Source organism: Cyprinus carpio, chromosome A18 (assembly GCF_018340385.1).
Source record: "Cyprinus carpio isolate SPL01 chromosome A18, ASM1834038v1, whole genome shotgun sequence".
NCBI classification, from domain to species: Eukaryota; Metazoa; Chordata; class Actinopteri; order Cypriniformes; family Cyprinidae; genus Cyprinus; species Cyprinus carpio.
This window is the reverse complement of record NC_056589.1, coordinates 27,607,981-27,627,806: the sequence shown is the minus strand read 5'-3', so window position 1 is coordinate 27,627,806 and position 19,826 is coordinate 27,607,981. Positions and strand designations below refer to the sequence as shown.

At 35.1% G+C, this 19,826-nt stretch overlaps 1 protein-coding gene across 2 annotated transcripts in view; it reads left to right on the top strand.

The window, feature by feature from the left end:
- Window positions 1-19,826, top strand: part of LOC109063294 (F-BAR and double SH3 domains protein 2-like) — an 82,447-nt gene that overhangs the window by 20,134 nt on the left and 42,487 nt on the right. For both annotated transcript variants that reach the window (XM_042775713.1, XM_042775711.1), the window contains exon 3: window positions 229-274. In XM_042775713.1, coding sequence (XP_042631647.1) covers window positions 229-274 — 46 coding nt within the window. The remainder of the gene's footprint in view (window positions 1-228; window positions 275-19,826) is intronic.

The following is a 19,826-nucleotide window of genomic DNA, read 5'->3' as shown; positions in this document are numbered from 1 at the left end:
TAGACACTTGTTTGCCTATTTCATGACAAGTAATAAAAAAGTCAAAAGGATGTATTACTGATATATTTTATGTTGTAGAATAGAAAGATATCTTGATCTTGTGGTAATAAGACATTATCTCAAGCATTTAACCAAAAGCACATTAACTTCAGGTCTTTATAATAAATGTAAGCTTTTGTAAGTTGCAAGTAAATGTAAATTTTTTCACTGTTTTCTTTCTAATTGCAGAACCTACAGCCAGAAAAAGGCCACTCTGGAGAGAGATTACGCACAGGTGAGGTTACAGTTTTTGTGTTTCCTGATGATGAAGTCTGAAGGTTCGTGTGCGTGTTAAATCTTTTCACCAAAGTCTACTCTAGAGTGTTGATTACAGCCCTGTTGCTTTGATTTATATCATGCTGCAGCCGTGCAAACGTTCAGTGCTCTTTTGGGAACCATCAAAACAACAGAAAATCCATTGCCTACACTGGTTTATTGCAATAATAGGATCACTTGAAATCTGGTTCTTCCAGCATAATATTAAGGAACCTCTAGTTTGATAACCGGGCAGTACTGGTAAGCCACTGTCTTTTGCTTTTCAGAGAAGTAAGAATCTGTCAACAGATGATTGATTTCAGCTGATTACTGTAAACCTGGTTGAGCTGTGCAGACCTTGTGCCAGAAGTCCAAGTGTTTCAAACTTCTGTCGCCTTTGAATATTGGAAAGTACGCAAAGATCTCGTGCCAAGTTAAGCTTAGCATAGATAAAGTATGAATTCTGTTTTAAAAATAAAAATAAAATAATGGATTCACCCTTTGGTTGAACAGACCGATTCAGTGAGCTTCTGTCTTGTAGTTTGCAGTGGTTTTATAAAAATGATTTCTGGTCTATTGTTAGATGGTTAATTATGACCAAGCATATTGTCTTGCTGATTAAGTATGTTTAGTGTGTTTGTTTGATTGCATGATATAGCGGAGGTTTGTAAACGTGCATCACATTGAGGCACGGCAAAGGTCATAGACTGGTTCACAGATGATCAGTCCTTGAATTTATTACAGCCCGTATTACCAGGTTTAAGGTCACCTCATATTTCATAAGCACACTTTTTTGCATTTATCATGCATTTTGTCATTAGGCATCATACCGGCAGATTTTATGGCTAAGATAATGATTTTTTTTATTGCACTGGTAATATCTTGTCAAGAAGATATGTATTCTGCTTTCTTCAGACACTGTCTGAAGTGCATTGCACTTGAAGCTGAAGCATTTTCAGACTGTTTCAATAGGTTAAGGAAACGTTCTAGAAAAGTAAACAGAAATAGCATCGTAAGAAAATGTGTTTGATCTTTGTCGACCTCTGGATGTCCTGCCATGTGAAGTTTGCTTGATGTGGTGAACTGAAAGTCAAGTTTTGGACATTATTCACATGTCGTTTTGGTGTTTTTAAAATGATTAAAGACCAACCATGTGCAAATTCATCAGTCAACACCATTCGAGTTAAAGTGGAGCAGGTCCAGGCTGCTTTGATTGAGTGGAGGCGGGGACTAATTTGCATATTCATGTATCCACATAAGGGTGTAGTTATATTAAAGCCATTTTATGGCACAAAGAAATTATTTCACAGGAAAAATGTCATTTTGGTAATGAAAGCTTTAAAGGGATAGTTGAAAATTGTCTTTATATGCTCATCCTCAAGCTGTTCCAAACCTGTTTGAGTTTCTTTCTTCTGTTGAACACAAAAGAAGGTATTTTGAGGTACGTTGGTAACCAAACAGTTGACGGTAGCCATTGAATTCCATAGTATTTTTCACATGCTATGGAAGTCAATGACTAAATGTGAGTAAATGATGACAGAATTAACATTTTTGGGTGAGCTATCCTTTTAAGGGATAAAATTAGTGACTGCAGGGGAGTTTTAATTGCAACTTCTGAGATATAAATGAAACTGTTGCATTTGCAGCATTCACAACATAAAAAAAACGAGGGATGATGTCACGCAACTGCTTCGTCAAAAGAGGCGAAGGGAAGCATGCTGACGCTGAGATTATACGCCACATATTATTAACTGTTGGATTAGGTGCTCATATTCTGCGTGCGTGGTTGTACGGTGGTCCCATGTAATAGTTTTTATAGTGCACAAGCTGAATCAACCTGTAAAGATCTCACTATAATGTTTATGCTACGGTATATGTGTTTACATGGCTGTCAAGTTCCAAATAAAAAGGTGGAAATAATCAAATGAGATGACGTGGATTTCAGTTCTGTATTTAATTCATCATCTTACGCACATTATAATGCTATAAATGCAAATGCCACATGGTCTTAATGAGGACGTGCACACACAAACACACCAGATGTACGACACATGGATGAGTATTTGGGCTTTAGAACAAACAGTTTGGTAGATTTAGGTTATAATGAAATTGGAAGAGTTTTCTTTATTCCAAAACTGCCTTGTTTTGGTGTATCTTATAGAATTTGATGGGCTATTTGTATGCATGTGCGATACAGTTTATTGAACGTTCTGAAAGTTTGACCTTACTCATGTTGCTTAACTCTTTCATAATTGACTTTCATAACTGAGCTTCTCCATATGATGTCAGATTTTTGAGTAGATTTTTGATTTTACAGGCAGGGCGTTTGTGGTGTTGTTTATATTTAACTCATATTGTATGCCTCAATAATGTTTAATCGGTTTCTGTTTTACTGTATGGTACATTTCCATAATCCATTGGACAAAATGATGAATCCTGAAAGCATTTTTTAGGTGAATCTCAATTTGCATACTTTCCAAGCTGTATTATATGCACAATTGGGATTAGTGTATCCCAAATCATAGTATATTAAAATAGCATGACTAGTGTGCTCTAGTTTTCTGTGGATTTTTGAATATGCATGGCTTTTGAGCAAATATTGTGAACAGAGACTTGTTACATACTCAATAGTATGAATTTTCCCAGAAACCACTAAGAATATGTGTTTAGTGTGTAGTACATGTATGCAATATGCAGTGCAACAGGAAGTTAAAACTCACTCATTTTCTCTCTAGGGAAACAATCATAACTTTTAAAACTTCAAAGTTCAGAGGTTGTAAATGAATCATATATGCTTTTGTTGAAGCCATCTGTTTGCATTATTTTAGCTTAAAAATATATATGTATGTATATATGTGTATGTAGGAAAAATAATTGACAACAGGCTATTGAATTATTAGAAAAATAATGCACACCCGCGGTGGTGATGCGGTCATTTTCTAATAATTTAACAGTATATGTATGTATGTATGTGTATATATATATATATATATATATATATATATATATATATATATATATATATATATATATATATATATATATATATATATATATATATATATATATATATATTAAGCATATTTTGCAATAAACTTTTACAATCAGCAACTTTTAAATTTTGTATTTTTAAATCAGAATATGTCTCACAATGCTTCTTTGTATTGTAGTTATGTTTTTCCTGACTAAAACCAGTTCAGTACACATTCTTGTACTTTTGTCTGATTTTCAAATATTTTTTTTGCTTTAAATAAACATTTGTAATGCTGTGATTTCACCCTAGCTGGCTATAGCTTAAAACACTTTTAACAAAGTTTTTTTTTTTTTTTTTATCCCAATGGGAAAATGAATAGAAAAAATACTTCAGGAACCAATGCTGCTTAAAAAGTGGGTGGGCACTAATGCACTCTGTTGTTGTTGATGAGCAGAAAACAGGTGAAGGGGGCGGGGCTAAGAGATCTGTTCTAAATGGTTCTAATGTTGCCATGGTGACGCTGTCAGTCATTTTCTACCAAAACAAGCCATAGTCTAATGGTTCGCTTTGGTCGAATAGGTTGGATAGGCTAATTCCTATTTCTTTGAATGGACCAGTTTTCGTCTGATTAATAAAATGACTGAAAGTGATCTTGAGGGCCATCCATTCAGATCCATGAGGCATTTCGCAAAGCCTTTTATCCTTTATCGCACTTGGCATGCTGGCCTACTCACGGCTCACACATGAACATGGTGCGCTGTGCAGCTGTCCACACAAATAAACATTGTTTTATTGCCCAGGCCTGACGAACAGAGGAACACTTGTTTTTTAAAGAAGAGGGGGAAAGAAAGGGGGTGTTGCTTTGAAGCTGGAGTCAGTCTGTCCTGTGAGCTAGCGCTCGGATTGACTCGACCGCCATCACCGCTGTGATAAGACGTACAGTATCACCGCTGGAAGAGAGAGAGAGAGCCAGTGAGGACGATCTGTGTGTGTGTGTGTGTGTGTGTGTACATATATGCACTCAATTATAATCATGCTTCTAATCATAATAATATTACGACTATCAGTAGCTAGAATTTGACTAAATATATATATATATATTTATATATATATATATATATATATATATTGTATATAATGTATAAAAAAACATATAGATAGATAGATAGATAGATAGATAGATATAGATCCATAGATATAGTAATAGATATAGATATATATAAAGAATAAAAAATAAATATAGCCTTAGTGTTTAGCTTAAACAGGAACCAAACAAAAAACAAACTTTTTGTAAACACTAAATTTACTCTTCAAGTACAGTATACTTCAGATCAGAGTTTTGCGTTGACCTCGTGTGACTCTCTGGGCGGACAGGATGGATAACTGGATATTGCTGGATCTCTTTCTACTGGAGCGTATCTGGATAGCACAGTAACAGATGGAGAAACTCACTCTCTCTCTCTCTTCACCGTTCTCTGTCCTTCTCTTTCTGTTCTTCGGCTCTAATGAGTTACCCGTGTGCTGCTGGCTCCTGATGCGGAGAAAAGGCAGGATGACAGGATGAAGGGTGAGAGATTGGGAGAGGAGTGAGTGCAGGGGGTTTGAGAGACTTCATTCTGCCTGACACATCGCATGAACTTGCATCGCACAGCGCAGACGTACATTAGACATGCCTGACGCATATGCACATGTCTCCAAACACCTGCACATGAGCTCCGTACCCCATCTACAGCTGGCAGATGTGATCATGTAATCTATATCATACTGACTAGTGGGCTTAATTGAGTATATCTATTACTTCTCATACAAAATAATAAAAGAAAAATACAAGTATAAACATAAACAACAATAAAAAAAAATATCATTAATTATATATAAAACTAATTATAAACATCAACAACAATAATAAATAAAAAAAAATAATAACAACAACAATTATAATAATTGATATTAATTACTGTATTGTTGTTGTTAAAAAAATGTTCGTATACAGTACTTTTTCTTTTACTTTATACTGAAATATTGCAATAATATTTACTTATTCACCTTAATATTTTTATTTATTGTTATAATTATTTTGTACTTTACATTGAAATATTATATTTCTTATTTTGATTAAGATTTTTATTTAGGAGTAGTAATATACTAATAAGCGAATAACAGTATAATATAATAATAATAATAACAACTATTATTAATATTATGATGATGATATTTTTCTTAAATGCTTTTTTATTTAAAACTGAAATATTACAATACTAATATTTAATTTTATTTAATACTTTTATATAGTAGTAGTTGTAGTACGTAAGAAGAGAAGAATGGATTTTTCCCCAAATTGTACAGCCATGCCTTATATTATTATTAGCAATTTAGCACTGATATTTAATTGAAATATGATAAATTGCACATTTAATAGTAGCACAAGCTATTATGTAATGTAAACTAATAGCCAAGTGTTTTAGCATTATCCAGTAGTGTAGAAAATGGATAAAGCTGATGGATAATAACTGGACAATGCTGACCAATAGCCAAATAGTTATTTTTCTCCATTTCCCATTTCAGCTTTTCTGTAGTGTCTCTCAGTCTCACAGTTGCATCATTTCTCGGTCTCACTCATACGTCTCGAGCTCTTTCCCACAGATTCGGTTGTATTTGCACAACCTCTGCTGCCAATGTAATTAAATGGCTTCATTTGTGAGGACATCCGGTGGGAATGTGAAAGCTGGCCCATTTCTGGCACGTCCAGCAGGAGTAGACCAGGCTTTTGAACCTTTGGCCTTCATTATATGTAGATCACAAGCCCCCCGTGTGTAGGCAGAACTCATAGCTAATTGTCGGTCACATGTGGGAGGAAGGTCAGAAAGTACTAAACTTCGACGCATAACTTATCCCACACCATTTGTAACCACCCTAGCAACCACCTAGCAACAGGCTAATAATTATCGCAACCAACTAGCATGATGGCAGTGAGTATTGCATGGCGAAATCCACTGTAGACTTGCTCAGCCACCAACCACAAATGACAGAGGGTTGAAAAAGCTTCTTGAGTGGTTTAGGAAGATTATTTGCTTGTGCATGTGTAAATATTAAGGGTAAACACAGGATTATATTTGTGTCTAGATGCATCAGATCTCACACAGTTGGTTTGTCTGAGTGTGTGAGAGAAAAGAGATTGTGCACATGGACGTGTGTGTTGACCTGTGACTGTGAGATCTCTAACATCTCAGTGGGAAAACACGCCTCTACCTACATTTCACTCCAAAAACCTACCTATATATACAACTCACTGCAGGGTCCAGCCAAAAATAAACATAAGTGGCCAAAGCATCAACAATTTACATTACTTTCACACAAATTATGATTTCACGGACAGATTTAATAATTAATAAACTTATTTGCATGCAGTTCCTTGCACAATAATATGTTATGACCTCAAAATGCTTTTTACCATAGTACATGATTTATGAACCAATGCATTTTGATGTTTGCATCACATAACCAACTTTATATATGTGCTTTTCTGATGTGGTAAACTTGCTCGTTAGCGCACCCAGTACACTTGCAATGTAGACCCTCAAGTCTCAAGAATTGCAGTGCATTCTGGGATTTCCTTATGCAAAGTATACATGCAATGCTTCCTAAGAATTTGGCCAAAATAAGTAATTATGCTTCCTATATTTTGGAACAGCTTTTTTACCTAAGGAGAAAACCTATATAATACAACACAGAAGCACAGCAAACCTGGAACTTAAATAAAAAAAAAAAAAAAGTCAAATTTTAACACACAATTATTATTTTTTATTTAAATTTTTTATATATAAAAACATCCATTTATTTTTAAACAATATTTTATTTCACTTTTTAATTCATTTAATTCTTTATTCATATTTTGAGTTTTTCTTTTAGTGTTTTAATTTCAAGTAATTTAATTGTGTTTTGTCATTTTTATTAGTTTTTTTTATATGTATGTGTAGTTTTTATTATAGCAGTTTTAGTGTTAGTTATTTTAGCACTTCAAGCTAAACTAAACAAAATGAGCACAAATGAAATAAACTCATTGATACTCTATTATAGTTTTATTCATATTTTGAATTAGTTTTTATTTTTACATTTTTTCATTTAATTTTAAATAATTTTGTGTTTTTGTCATTTTTATTAGTAATTTTAAATATCTGTTTAGTTGTCATTATGTTAGTTTTAGTTATTCTAGTACTTAAACTAAACCAAAATGGCAAAAATGAAACAAAAACTAAAAAGAGAGCTAGTCTCTTTCTCTCTCTTCCCAAAATCTCTCTTTTCCCCATGGACACATTGGGCTGTAATGAAAGGTTTTAATATTTCCCTCTTTTCACTTTAATCTGGTTATTCTCAGCAGGATTGTGACACTCATCTGTCAGCTGTAATTATCATGCCAATAATCTCTCGCTAGTACAGTTGTGCTTGTCAGCGACACTCATCAGGCCTGTCAGATGTGGCTTTATCTGCATGTTCTGCTAACCGCGGTGAGATCGCAGTAAACCAGCCACAGCCGTTCACAAATGCATCTTCGCGAGCAGCTCTGGAATGCACAGCCTTTTCCATCCCTCTTGCCAGCCTGACGTCCGCAGTGCAGCTCTCCCCACTTCACAGGCGTTCCTCCAATCCCCCTCGCTCTCGCGCTCCCCTTCCTGGGAAAGTCTCCGGGAAAGGTCTTGCATTTGCATAATCGTCTTTAGTGCCATTGTGGGCGGGCTCTCGGGGAGAGCGGCAGCCGTCACTGGTCGGCTCGACCACCTGTCCAGAACAAATCAAGCGGCTCTTTGTGCAGTGGCTGGACCCCTCCCTGCTCACGCTCACATCCACATGCTAATGAATAAATTGATTAAATATGACTTAGATGGACAAAAGAGAGCCATTAGTCTGTTAATGAGAGCCCAAAGGATTTATTTGTTTGAGAATCATGATAAATTGCAGAATATCCATCTGTTTTATGTTTAACTGCTAGTATATAACTGTAAGTCTCATTGATCGCATTGTTCAGCTTGACACTCTAAAAAAGCTCTTGTATATGCATAGCCTCAACTCACTGCAATTATCTTTACATTTATTGACATTTAAAAAAAAAAATGCCACTATGATGTTTAAGTCTTTTATGCTCACCAAGGCTGCATTTATTTGATGAAAAATAAAAAAACAAGTAATTCTACTTACAAATATACTTTGATGTATTTATTTTAAATATATTTTAAAATGTTATTTATTCCTTTGATCAAAGCTCAATTTTCAGCATCATTACTCCAGTCTTCAGTGTCACATGATCTTCAGAAATCATTCTAATATGATTATTTGCTTCTCAAGAAACATTTCTGATTATTAGCAATGTTGAAAACAGTTGTGCGGTTTCATATTCAAACTGATAAATGTTTTCTTTTTCAGGATTCTTTGATTAAAAGAAATTTCAAAAGCACAGAATTGATATTATATATTTGAAATAGAAATCTTTTGTAACATTATCAGTGTCTTTTGATCTGGCACTTTTGATAAATTTAATGCATTGTTGCTGAATAAAATTATACATTTCTTACAAAAAAGAAAATATTATTGACCCAAACTTTTAAATGTTAGTCTGTATGATTCCAACATCAATAGTAGTGACATTTTGATGCTTTCTGTGATGATGTAAAAAAAAACTCAATAACTTCCAAAAAGATTTTTATTTTTTTGCATTATTTGCTACTTGACTGTTCAAAACTTGCTGCAATGATGCTAGGGTGATTTAGTTTCCAGAATGGTTATGTGGTTGCTAGGGTACTCTGAGTGGTTTCTAGGCAGTTGCTTACTGGCCCAAATCAAAGAGCCGTTTTGAGAAATGTTCAGATATGGCTCGGGTCTATGGGACTATTTATTTGAAAATTTTTATGGTTCTTTAGGTGAAAAATTGTAAGTCTGATTCCTTGGAAATTCCTTGGTCTGCTGTAAGGAAACATGTCTGTTTGTGTGTACTGTTCTTATACAGCAGACCTTCAGGAATATGAAGCATGGTGAGAGACAGAGTAACAGTCTGGCTCAGGGACAAACATGTGTCAGAAGTCTGCAAACAGCCTGACAGCACATCCTTACAGGCCAGTGTTCACTGGAGACGGCAGACATGCTCACACTGACAGTTACAGACAAACCTGCAGACGGTACATGGACTACAGTGTGCTGTTTGGTGCTGTAACTAGAGGGGTGTTCACACTGACGCTCATTAAACCGCTGGAGGTCACAGATGTGCTGCGCGGCTGGATTTAGTAGGTGTTCACACTGCTGTATCCGAATATATACGGAGCATGTGAGCACAATGCTATGTCTGCTCATTAAATTATATATGGCATAACATAACATAACTGAATCTGCACTGCTGTTCAAAAGTTTGGGGTCAGTGATGTGATATATATATATATATTAGTTTTTTTAAAATAAAGAATACTTGTATTCAGCAAGAACCACATTAAGTTGATCAAAAGTGACCATATAGACATTATTTATTATTTCTATATATAGGGCTGTCAAATATATCACGATTAATACATAAAATATATATATATATATATATATATACAGGGTATATTTATATGTATATATAAATACACACATATTAATAAAAACAATAATCATATCAAACAATAACAAAAAAAAAACACATAAAAACAGAAAGAAACCAAGACAAAACTTAACAAATTATTTCTAAATCTTAGAGCAAAAAAAGTATTTTTTCTAACAAATTATAAACAAAAAAAAGTAAACACTTTTTATATAAACTACTATTCTAAAGTTTGGGGTCAGTAAGGTTTTTTTTAATACTTTTTAGTCATGATGCATTCATTTATTGATCAGAAGTAACAGGAAATACATGCTGTTCTTTTGATCTTTCTTTTCATCACACAATCCTGAAAGTAACACATATATTCAGGTTTCCACAAAAATACGAAGCATCACAACTGTTTTCAGCATTGATAATGATCTGAAATGTTTCTTGAGCACTAAATCAGAATATTAGAATGATTTCTGAAGGATCATGTGACACTGAAGACTGGAGTAATGATGCTGAAAATTCAGCTTTGATCACAGAAATAAATTACAAGAGGAATATGATATATTTAACTTTTACAAAGTGGCTGTTTTTACTGTATATTTAATGAAATAAATGCAGCTTTGGAGAGCAGAAGAAATTCGGCCCTAATTACTTCTCAAGGGAAGCAAAAATTTTGTCCTCTAGCATGAGCAATGTTTTATTTATTTTATTAATGCTCAGCTTTAGCACTGAGGATTATGGGAATGCATTATTAAAGGCACATTAGCAAAAACAGAATCTTTAATTCTGTGAGTCAGAATTATTGACTTCATGGGAAGAGAAGTTTGTGAAATGCGATTCTGATGTGGATTTGGTATGATTATAAAATGCATTAATCCCGTTTGCGTCAGTGGGTTTCTCTGTCTCAGGTACACACATCTCTCTCGCTCTCAGTCGTGACTCGGCTTACATCAGCATCAGTGGTTTTTATAATCCTGCACGACCCAGTCGACTGCAGCTGAACGCCGGAGAGGAGATGATGTCATGGTTTGGGGTGAAGCCCGTCTCCTCCTGATGGCATCATCAATCATGCTTCAGGGTGGTTCTGAGACAACTAGAGGAAAGTGACTGGAGATTGATCATGTGAGATGGGTAGACAGACGGACCTCCTGTAGAGTGTGAGAACAAATACAAGGGATTGTGTGTTACCGTGTGTTGTGATGCCCAGCTGACTCTGTGTGTGTGTGTGTGCTTCTGTTTGTGTGTCTGAGCAGCAAAGCTGATAATAGCCCTTTTAGAAAGGCCGTAAAACACATTAAGCTCCAGCACAGTGGAGCCAGATGCTCTTCCAGGTACTGAGACGGAGCCAAGTGTGCATCATCGTCGGGGAGCCGTGTAGGACGGACCCTCTGGAGGTCACAGGGGATGGTTGTGTGCTTCTGCATGAGAATCACTTTGCATCATCTCACCCTTTTTAGTGAAAGTGACGTGACATACAGCCAAGTATGGTGACCCATACTCAGAATTCGTGCTCTGCATTTATCCCATCCAAAGTGCGCACACACACAGCAGTGAACACACACACACCGTGAACACACACCCGGAGCAGTGGAGAGCCATTTATGCTGCAGCGCCCGGGGAGCAGTTGGGGGTTCGGTGCTTTGCTGAAAGGCACCTCAGTCGGGGTATTGCTGGCCCGAGACTCGAACCCACAACCTTAGGGTTAGGAGTCAAACTCTCTTACCATTAGGCCACAACGTCCCCACTAACTGTTCTGTAATGTGGAAACTGATTTGTTTGGTTGTTTTACTCGTTGGTCAGGCAGCCTCTATTCTGCAGGTGTTTCTTGGCTAGAATAAACAACAGTGTAGACCAGACTTTATGCCAGTAGTCAGCTGTATTTTAGACTGCTGTATCCCTGATCAAATCACCTTTAAAGTTGTGTATATGATGAGAATGATGGCCTGAACCTCTTTTTCTTCCTCGAATTCATGACAGGCTTTACAAGCTCCATGCTGTTTTCTCAATGCTTTAACATTTGAAAATGAAGTAATAAAGACAGCCATAAATATTAGTCATGTAATTTTACAGTTGTACTGTCAATAAAATTATTATTATTTACTATATTTTTATATAATATTCTTAAATATTTTACAGTGAAATATTACAATTGTAAAAAAAAAAAAACAACAATAACATTTTTATTACAATGATTTTACATTGTCTTAAATACTGTTTATTTTACCGTCAAAAATAAATAACTGTTAAATATTTTTTCCGTCAAATATTACAAAAGCAATAGTAATATTTTATCAAGATTAATATTTTTGTTGTAATATTAAGAAAAATAAAAATATTCTGCTATCAATAATAGTAATTATTATTATTACAATATATAATAATGTAATATACAATATTATAACTATTATTATTTTATAATTATTCAAGTCATATCGATATATAATAAATAATATTTTTTGGGGGCCAAATTTTGTAGCCCTAAAAACAAGCAAAGTAAATCTGGAGTTTATTTATTTATTTTTTTAAATGCTCAAATCATTTTCAGATTACATTTGTTTTTTTCCCAAATTCCCAAACCCTAAATCAATACCTTAATACCTCACTATATCTGTCTATGTCTCAAAGTTTCTGTGCATTCTTTTGTGTTAATGTCGAGTTTAAAGGGTTACTCCACCGCAAAATGAAAATTTTGTCATTAATCACTTACCCCCATGTTGTTGCAAACCCATAAAGCTTCGTTCGTCTTTGGAACACAATTTAAGATATTTTGGATGAAAACAGGGAGGTGACGAGAATACTCGAGAATACGCAGATGGCGTACGCTCTTCTGTGTCAGCCGTGCGGCGCCGATGCGCTGTTTGCGTTCAAACCAAAGCGTAAATACACGTAAAAAACATATCCTTGTGGCGCGGTTGACACAGAAGCACGAACGCCATCTGCGTACTGCTCAGAATTGCCAAAATGGCGCAATGCTGATTTGGAGATAGACAGAGGAGAGGAATTGTTGAATAAAGTCGTTATTTTTTTCTTCTTTTACAAAAAAAATTCACTCCACTCCATAAAAAAAATTACGAATCAATCACTAAAGACAGATGTATGACAGATGATTCTGGCGATGCTTGTCATACTTTCCTGGATCTTGACACTGCTATTTATTTGGCAGTCTATGGGACAGTCACAAGCCTCCTGGTTTTCATCCAAAATATCTTAAATTGTGTTCTGAAGACAAACGAAGCTTTTATGGGTTTGGAATGAAATGAGGGTAAGTAATTAATGACAAAACTTTCATTTTGTGATGGAGTATCCCTTTAAGACTTTGATTTACTTCAGAAAAATAAATATGAAAGCCATACACTGGAGTTTTGAAATGAAAGACATATATATTAAAGTAGGATTTTTAACTACATGCTAAGGGGACATTCACACAGAATGCACTTTTACAGTTAAGACACAGGGCACTGGAACAAACAAAACAAAACAAATTACCATGGGTTTTTTTACATTTTAACAACTTTTAACTTGAGCCCTGTGTGTTTAGAATGTGCGAGACACTGCAAAAGGGTTGTCTAACTCAGATTTACATAGAAAAACAGTGGAAAAGCAGCGCAGTGGAATGCAAAAATGTATTGTGTGTGAACGGCCCCTGATATTACAAATGCTTACAGTAGGTGACGGAAGTCTGTGCATTCCAGACGCAGAATTATAATGCAGCAGTGCTTTCTAATGTTAAGCTAGTGTTTAGTTGAAGTGTGTGAATTGGGATTGAATCTATGTTTGTTTGTGGAGATGCATATGTTAGCACTGATGTTGAGGTGCAGGTTGAAAGATGGGCGGGAAAGGGGCTGTTGCCATAGAAACGTGAGAGGTCAGAGTTGGGGGGCATGTTGTTTTGTTTTTGTTTTCTAGAGCAGGTCATTCCAAGGCCAGATGTCTCTGTCAGGTCCATTCCCGCCCTTGCTATTTAAAGACTCTCTCCTTCCATAGGAATTTTCATCACGTAGTGCAACGCAACACATGCTTTCATCCCACCCGCTGTGTCTTACTGTATTAATCAGAATGACGAAGCGTAAAATGGCCACGATCGATTCTCACACTCCTTTGTGAGCGGTGCTGGCACACGTTAATAGTGTTTTAATGCACCATGTCTCCATTAAAACACTGATAATGTGGCAGCGCCGGCCCCAAGGACAGATCACTTCCAAGAGGCTATGTGTGATGTTCAGATGTGTGAGCTCGCTGGAGGCGTCCGATAATGTGTGTGGTCCTTTAGACGTTTGCGTTTCATGTTCATTTTGAGTTTTCGCAGAGGGATTCGACATCTGTGCCAAATCCAAGCGCAGTTTGTGTTCCTGCCAGAATCCAGTGTTGCTTTGGGGTCTGTTTGGACTCAAACCAGAGCGGCTCTTTTTGCAGAGCGACGCGTTTGGGGTTCGTATCTCTCAGAGGAGTCATTAAATCGTGGGCTCAGAGGTCAGAGGTCACAGGGTGAAAGGCGGACCAGAGGTTTGTCTCTGGACAGACGAGCGTTATACGGATGAGATGAATTAGTCTTCACCACCCCCTGGTGTCTACGCCTTTCTGAACCCTTTTACATCTTCTGCACTAACTCGCAAGCCTGTGTGTTACATTTCTAGACACCAGTATAGCATGATTTAAGTATGGATTCTTTTGACTTCGTAAAAAAAAAAAAAAAAAAAAAAACACTCTAGCATCTGCATAATATCCAATCAGAACACCTTTGCAATGGCATAGCAACACCCTGGCAACAACCAAAATCAGAAAGTGTCAAGTCTTATTTATTTATATGGTGCTTTATACAATCCAAAAAAAAAGTAAGCAAGGATGCATTAAATTGATCAAAAGTGACACTAAAGACATTTATGATTATTTCAAATAAACGCTGTTCTTTTGAACTTTCTATTCATCAAAGAATACTGAAAAATAAAATGTATCAGTTTTTACAAAAATAAGAAGCAGCACATCTGTTTTCAACATTGATAATAATCAGAAATGTTTCTTGAGCAGCAAATCAGCATATTAGAATGATTTCTGAAGATCATGTGACACTGTAGACTGGAGTAGTGATGCTGAAAATTCAGCTTTGCATCACAGGAATAAATTATATTTGACTATATATTCAAATAGAAACCGAAACATCAAAAATACAACAAAATTTCAAAAACATGACAAATACCCACCACATCACCAAAACAACAAAACAACAGAGAAAGCACAGAGAAAAAATGAGAAAATGGCTTTCATGAGGAACATGAGAGGAACATGCAGCATATGGCAGGCGTTGAGCCCCGGGGTACAAATGAGCATCTTACCCGAAGCGTTTCCCTTTCAGCAGCAGCATAAAGCATATGTAGTGCATGAGAGGAGAGTTGGATGTCAGGACACCGTCCCATTAGAAGAGCTTTGAAGTGAATCAGCACACGGAGGAATTGATTCAAACCTTGACATGCTCAGATCTTTTATGTTTAATGTCTCTCGCTCTCTCATTCTCTTTCTTCTCTACAACCCTGCGATGGGCGGTATGACCAAACCTTGTATTTAGCCTGCTTTATAAAGTCATATATTCACTGTTATTGTTTTTATTAGTATTTTCATTTAGTTTTTATTTTCATATGTCTTATTAATTTTTTTTGTAATTTTTATTAGTTTTGAATGTTTTTGCTATATTGGTTTTTATTAATGTTTAGTTCAGTTTTAGCTGTTTTAGTACACCAAATTATACTAAATGAAACTGACAAATGTTGTGGTTTTCATTTTAGTTTTAGTTAACTATAAAAACTCTGGCTTGAGTCAAAAACAAAAAAACTGAAATTAAAATGACTAAGTGCTAATTTTGGCCTTTACGCTGTAGAGTCATTTGAGATCTCACCTGGATGCTGTTCTTCGCAGTTTTATTTTCAAAGAAATTAAACGGTTTCATTTTTGAGAAAATGCAAATTTTCAAGAAAATGAAACCTGCATGAGAGGTTAATGACCTGTGGATGTTCACTGTTGCCTGTTATGGTTTTCTGCGGTTTTGAAGCCTCAGTATATCGTACGCTTGTGCTGGTGTTTATTTTTATTTTTATTTTTTGGTGATGTGTGGAGATGTTTTCTCTGTTATATGATATCTTTCATTGTTTTATTACATTTTAGGAACTTTTTACATTCCATATATATAATTAGATTATATATTTCAATATTTAACAATTGTGTTTATACAGAATCAAATATTAGTATTTAATTAAAATACTGATATAAATAAAATAATTGTATTACTTAAAAGTATTGTATTCCAATGACAATCAATAAATAAATATTATGTAAATATTCAAATACAAGTGTCAATTTAAATAAACAACTATTTTTTATTTACTCTTTAACTTCCATTTAATTATGCTGATTTAAATTAAAAAAGTTAATGCTTAGTAGTATTTCATTACAGCAAGTGTCATTTTAAATACAGTACTATTTCTCAAAAAAGTTTTTATTTAAATTGGCACAAATAAAACAAAGTAAAATAAATATTATCAATATGCCTGTGTATAAATTAAATCTAAATATTAAAATAATATCTTTATTTTCATTACTGGAATTCACTACTATTTATTTATGGAATAAAGCAATACATAATTTTTTTTTACAGTAATGAGAATCTAATGAGGATCATCATTTAATGACAATTAACAAAACAAAACTTAAAAGTGCACATCTGGACGCATTACAGTGATGAGCATTTAGGGGTTAAATTGTGCTTAACAGTCACGGAAATAATCACATGCAAAAAGTTCTTCCATTTCTTTATGCAGAACTTACTTTCTTTTGATTTCGGAGTGAAATGATCGAGTGTATTCATGTAAACACTTTTCCAGCATTGTATAATATAATGTGCTCTAGAGAGAGCTGTTGTTACTGACTCTTGTTAAGGTTTGAAGGCCGTGGAGCATTTGGACGGCATCCTAGTTGCATAAAAAGCGGTGTATTGTCCAAACTTGTTCGCTATTTAAAATAAACGGTGCTGTACTTTATACAGTCCCAGAAGTCTGTCCAGTCGTTTAGAGTCAGTCAATCTTTACACAGCACATAAATCATTAGCTTTCACAGCTTTCAGCCGGGTGCCAAGCTGTGGTCCGTCCCGCCCTCCGGGCAGTGCCACACCAGAACCAGCCAAAGGCTCGTTCACCCCTCAGTCCAGAACCATGGAGAACGAGGGCACGGATGAACTCCTTCTTCACTAAAAGATGGACCTAGACGATGCCGGAAAGGCTCAGAGGATGAAGCAGCCGGTTTAGGTGCTTTATCGAAGCTCAAAAGCAGTGTAGTGCCCACTCAATGCCCCTATTGTGCCCCTGTGAGAGGACAGGCCAGGTCGGGCCGGTTCTGGAAACTGAACTTACAATAGAGGGACACACAAAGAACAGCTTGTGCAGACTGAAGCCTGAAACACACACATATGGACCCTCCGGTGGAACACACCATCCCTCCCTCGTGTGATTATTATTTAGTCCGTTTTGTGATTTTTTTTTAAGTTTCTGTTTCCTCTCTTTGTGATGTCATGCTTGGATTATGACTCTTTTCTTTTCTCTACGTGGGTGTTTTCTTTAACACTTCTCGTCTCCATACGTCTCAATTTCCGTCATTCTAACTGTCACACTTCTTTTTGTTCCTCATGTTTCTCTTTATTTTAGTATTATTTACATTTTTGTATTGATATTATAGTTTTTATTAATATCGTGAATTTGCTTTATATTTTATCCATTTTAGTAGTTTTAAGGTGTTTTTGTCAGTTTTTCCAATTTTATTTTTTAATAATGCATTTCAGATTTCATTTTTTTGTTTGTTTCAGTTTTAGTTCTGTTTTAGTTTTTATTTTAATTTTTTACCCTTCTTTTAGCAGAAAATCCTACTCAGATCGATGATCTCTTTTACAAAGTTAGTTGCCAGGATGACATTTGTATTTTTTGTTCCATTTAAGTTTTTCATCTAATATTATTTTTGATTTTGTTTTATTATTAATATTTTTTTTTTCTATTATTATATCTTCCAGTTTTATTTCAATTCACAAAAAAACAGTTTTAAATGGTTTTTGTTTTGGGGTAAAACTAATAATCCTGTGGCTGACACAATGTTATCCATATCCATATTGTTATACCAGATTACATAAAATTTCTCAATAGAAAAGTAAAAAAGATGGAATTAAAAAGTGTGTCAGAAAAAAATTGAATGAGTTGTTGGTGCAAGAGAGGCTGCTTAACAAGAGAATTTAAACTAGATTTTGACATTTTCTGTTGATTTGTCCAAAACCTGCAGCCATAATGCTGCTTATAAGGATTGCTGTGTGGTTGCTAGGGTGTTGCTGTGCGGTTGCTAGGGCATTCTGGGTGGTGGCTATGTTGTTCTGGGTGATGCATGCTTTGCAAACTTCTGTTTAAATGGCTTCCTCTGTTTCAGAGAAATGAATGTGTTGGTTTAGATAGTGATAGGTCTTTAAGCTCCTGTTTCCATTTCCGCCAGATTTTCAGTGCTTTCTCATGCTGTTTGTGATCTTAACATTGCAGGATTTTCTGTTTGATGGCAGTTGCACTAATTAATTAAGCACTTGATGACAAGAACACCAGAGCAGGAAGGAGACGTTTATCTCTCGGTCTTTCTCACTTTTTCGTTCTCTCACTCTGTTTCGTCTGCTGCGGATATCCTGCCTTTGGGCCGGCCGCTCCAACCTCTGCCTGCAAACAGGAAGTGACTGTGTGTCCAGTGGTGGGAGCTTCCTGTTACGACTGGCCTGTTTGCTACCACACCTATGACCAATAATGGTCTTTTTGACACAGCACCTGTATTCATGAACAGTGACAAACATCAGTGCTGCTATTGTTCATAATTAGACATGAGGCGTTCGTACAAACCACAGGCACTGGGTGCAGTTTGTTGAAAAGAGGTGTGATGTTACAATTTGAAGCGATCAGACTTTCGGTTTGTAGCTGGTGAATGTGAAAGTCTAGTTTAAGTATATTGATTTCTAGTGTATTGATTGATTTTGTAGTCACATTTATTTATATAGTGCTTTAGACTGTTTTAAAGCAGATTCACGTTAATGAAATATCAAAATAAGTTAGTTATTAATTTAATTAATTTAATTTAATTTAATTTAATTTAATTTTTAATTTAATTTAATTTAATTTAATTAAAAAACAGCTTTATAGAAGATACAGTGTCAATATTCCACTAAATTAAATTAAGTTTAACAAAAAACAAAATAAATAAAAGCTTTTGCTTCCATTCATGTGTTTGAGGGACAGTTGTTTTAAAGAAATTAATATTTTTATTCAGCAAGGATGCATTAAATTGATCAAAAGTGTCAGTAAAGACATTTATAATGTTACAAATGCTTTCTCTTTCAAATAAACACTGTTCATTTTAACTTTCTATTCATCAAAGAATCGTAAAAAAAAAAAAAAAAAAATCACAATTTCCACAAAATATTGCGCAACAGAACTGTTTTCGACATTGATCAGAAATGTTTCTTGAGCAGTAAATCAGCATATTAGAATGATTTCTGAAGATCATGTGACACTGAAGACTGGAGTAATGATGCTGAAAATACAGCTTTGATCACAGGAATAAATTACATTTTAAAATGTATACAAATAGAAAACACGTATTTTAAATTATAATAATATTTCAGATTTTTTTTTTTTTTATGCAGCCTTTCTAGGGACTTCTTACCAACCCCAAACTTTTTAAAGGTAGTGAACACAGCAAAAACTTACTGTGGTAGTCATTTCTATAAATAACACAGGTCTTAGAGCATCGAAGTCTACTATAATGACACACATTTGCATTTCCTCTCCTCTGTATGTGTCATCTACTAAAATACATACTGATTGCACACACCCATATACCACAAACCAGGCTTTACATAGTAATCTCTATACATTCTATTTTACTGCGCTGTATAACCTCTGTGTATATTGTCTTGCATTTAGGCCAGTTCCCATTTCACTTTCC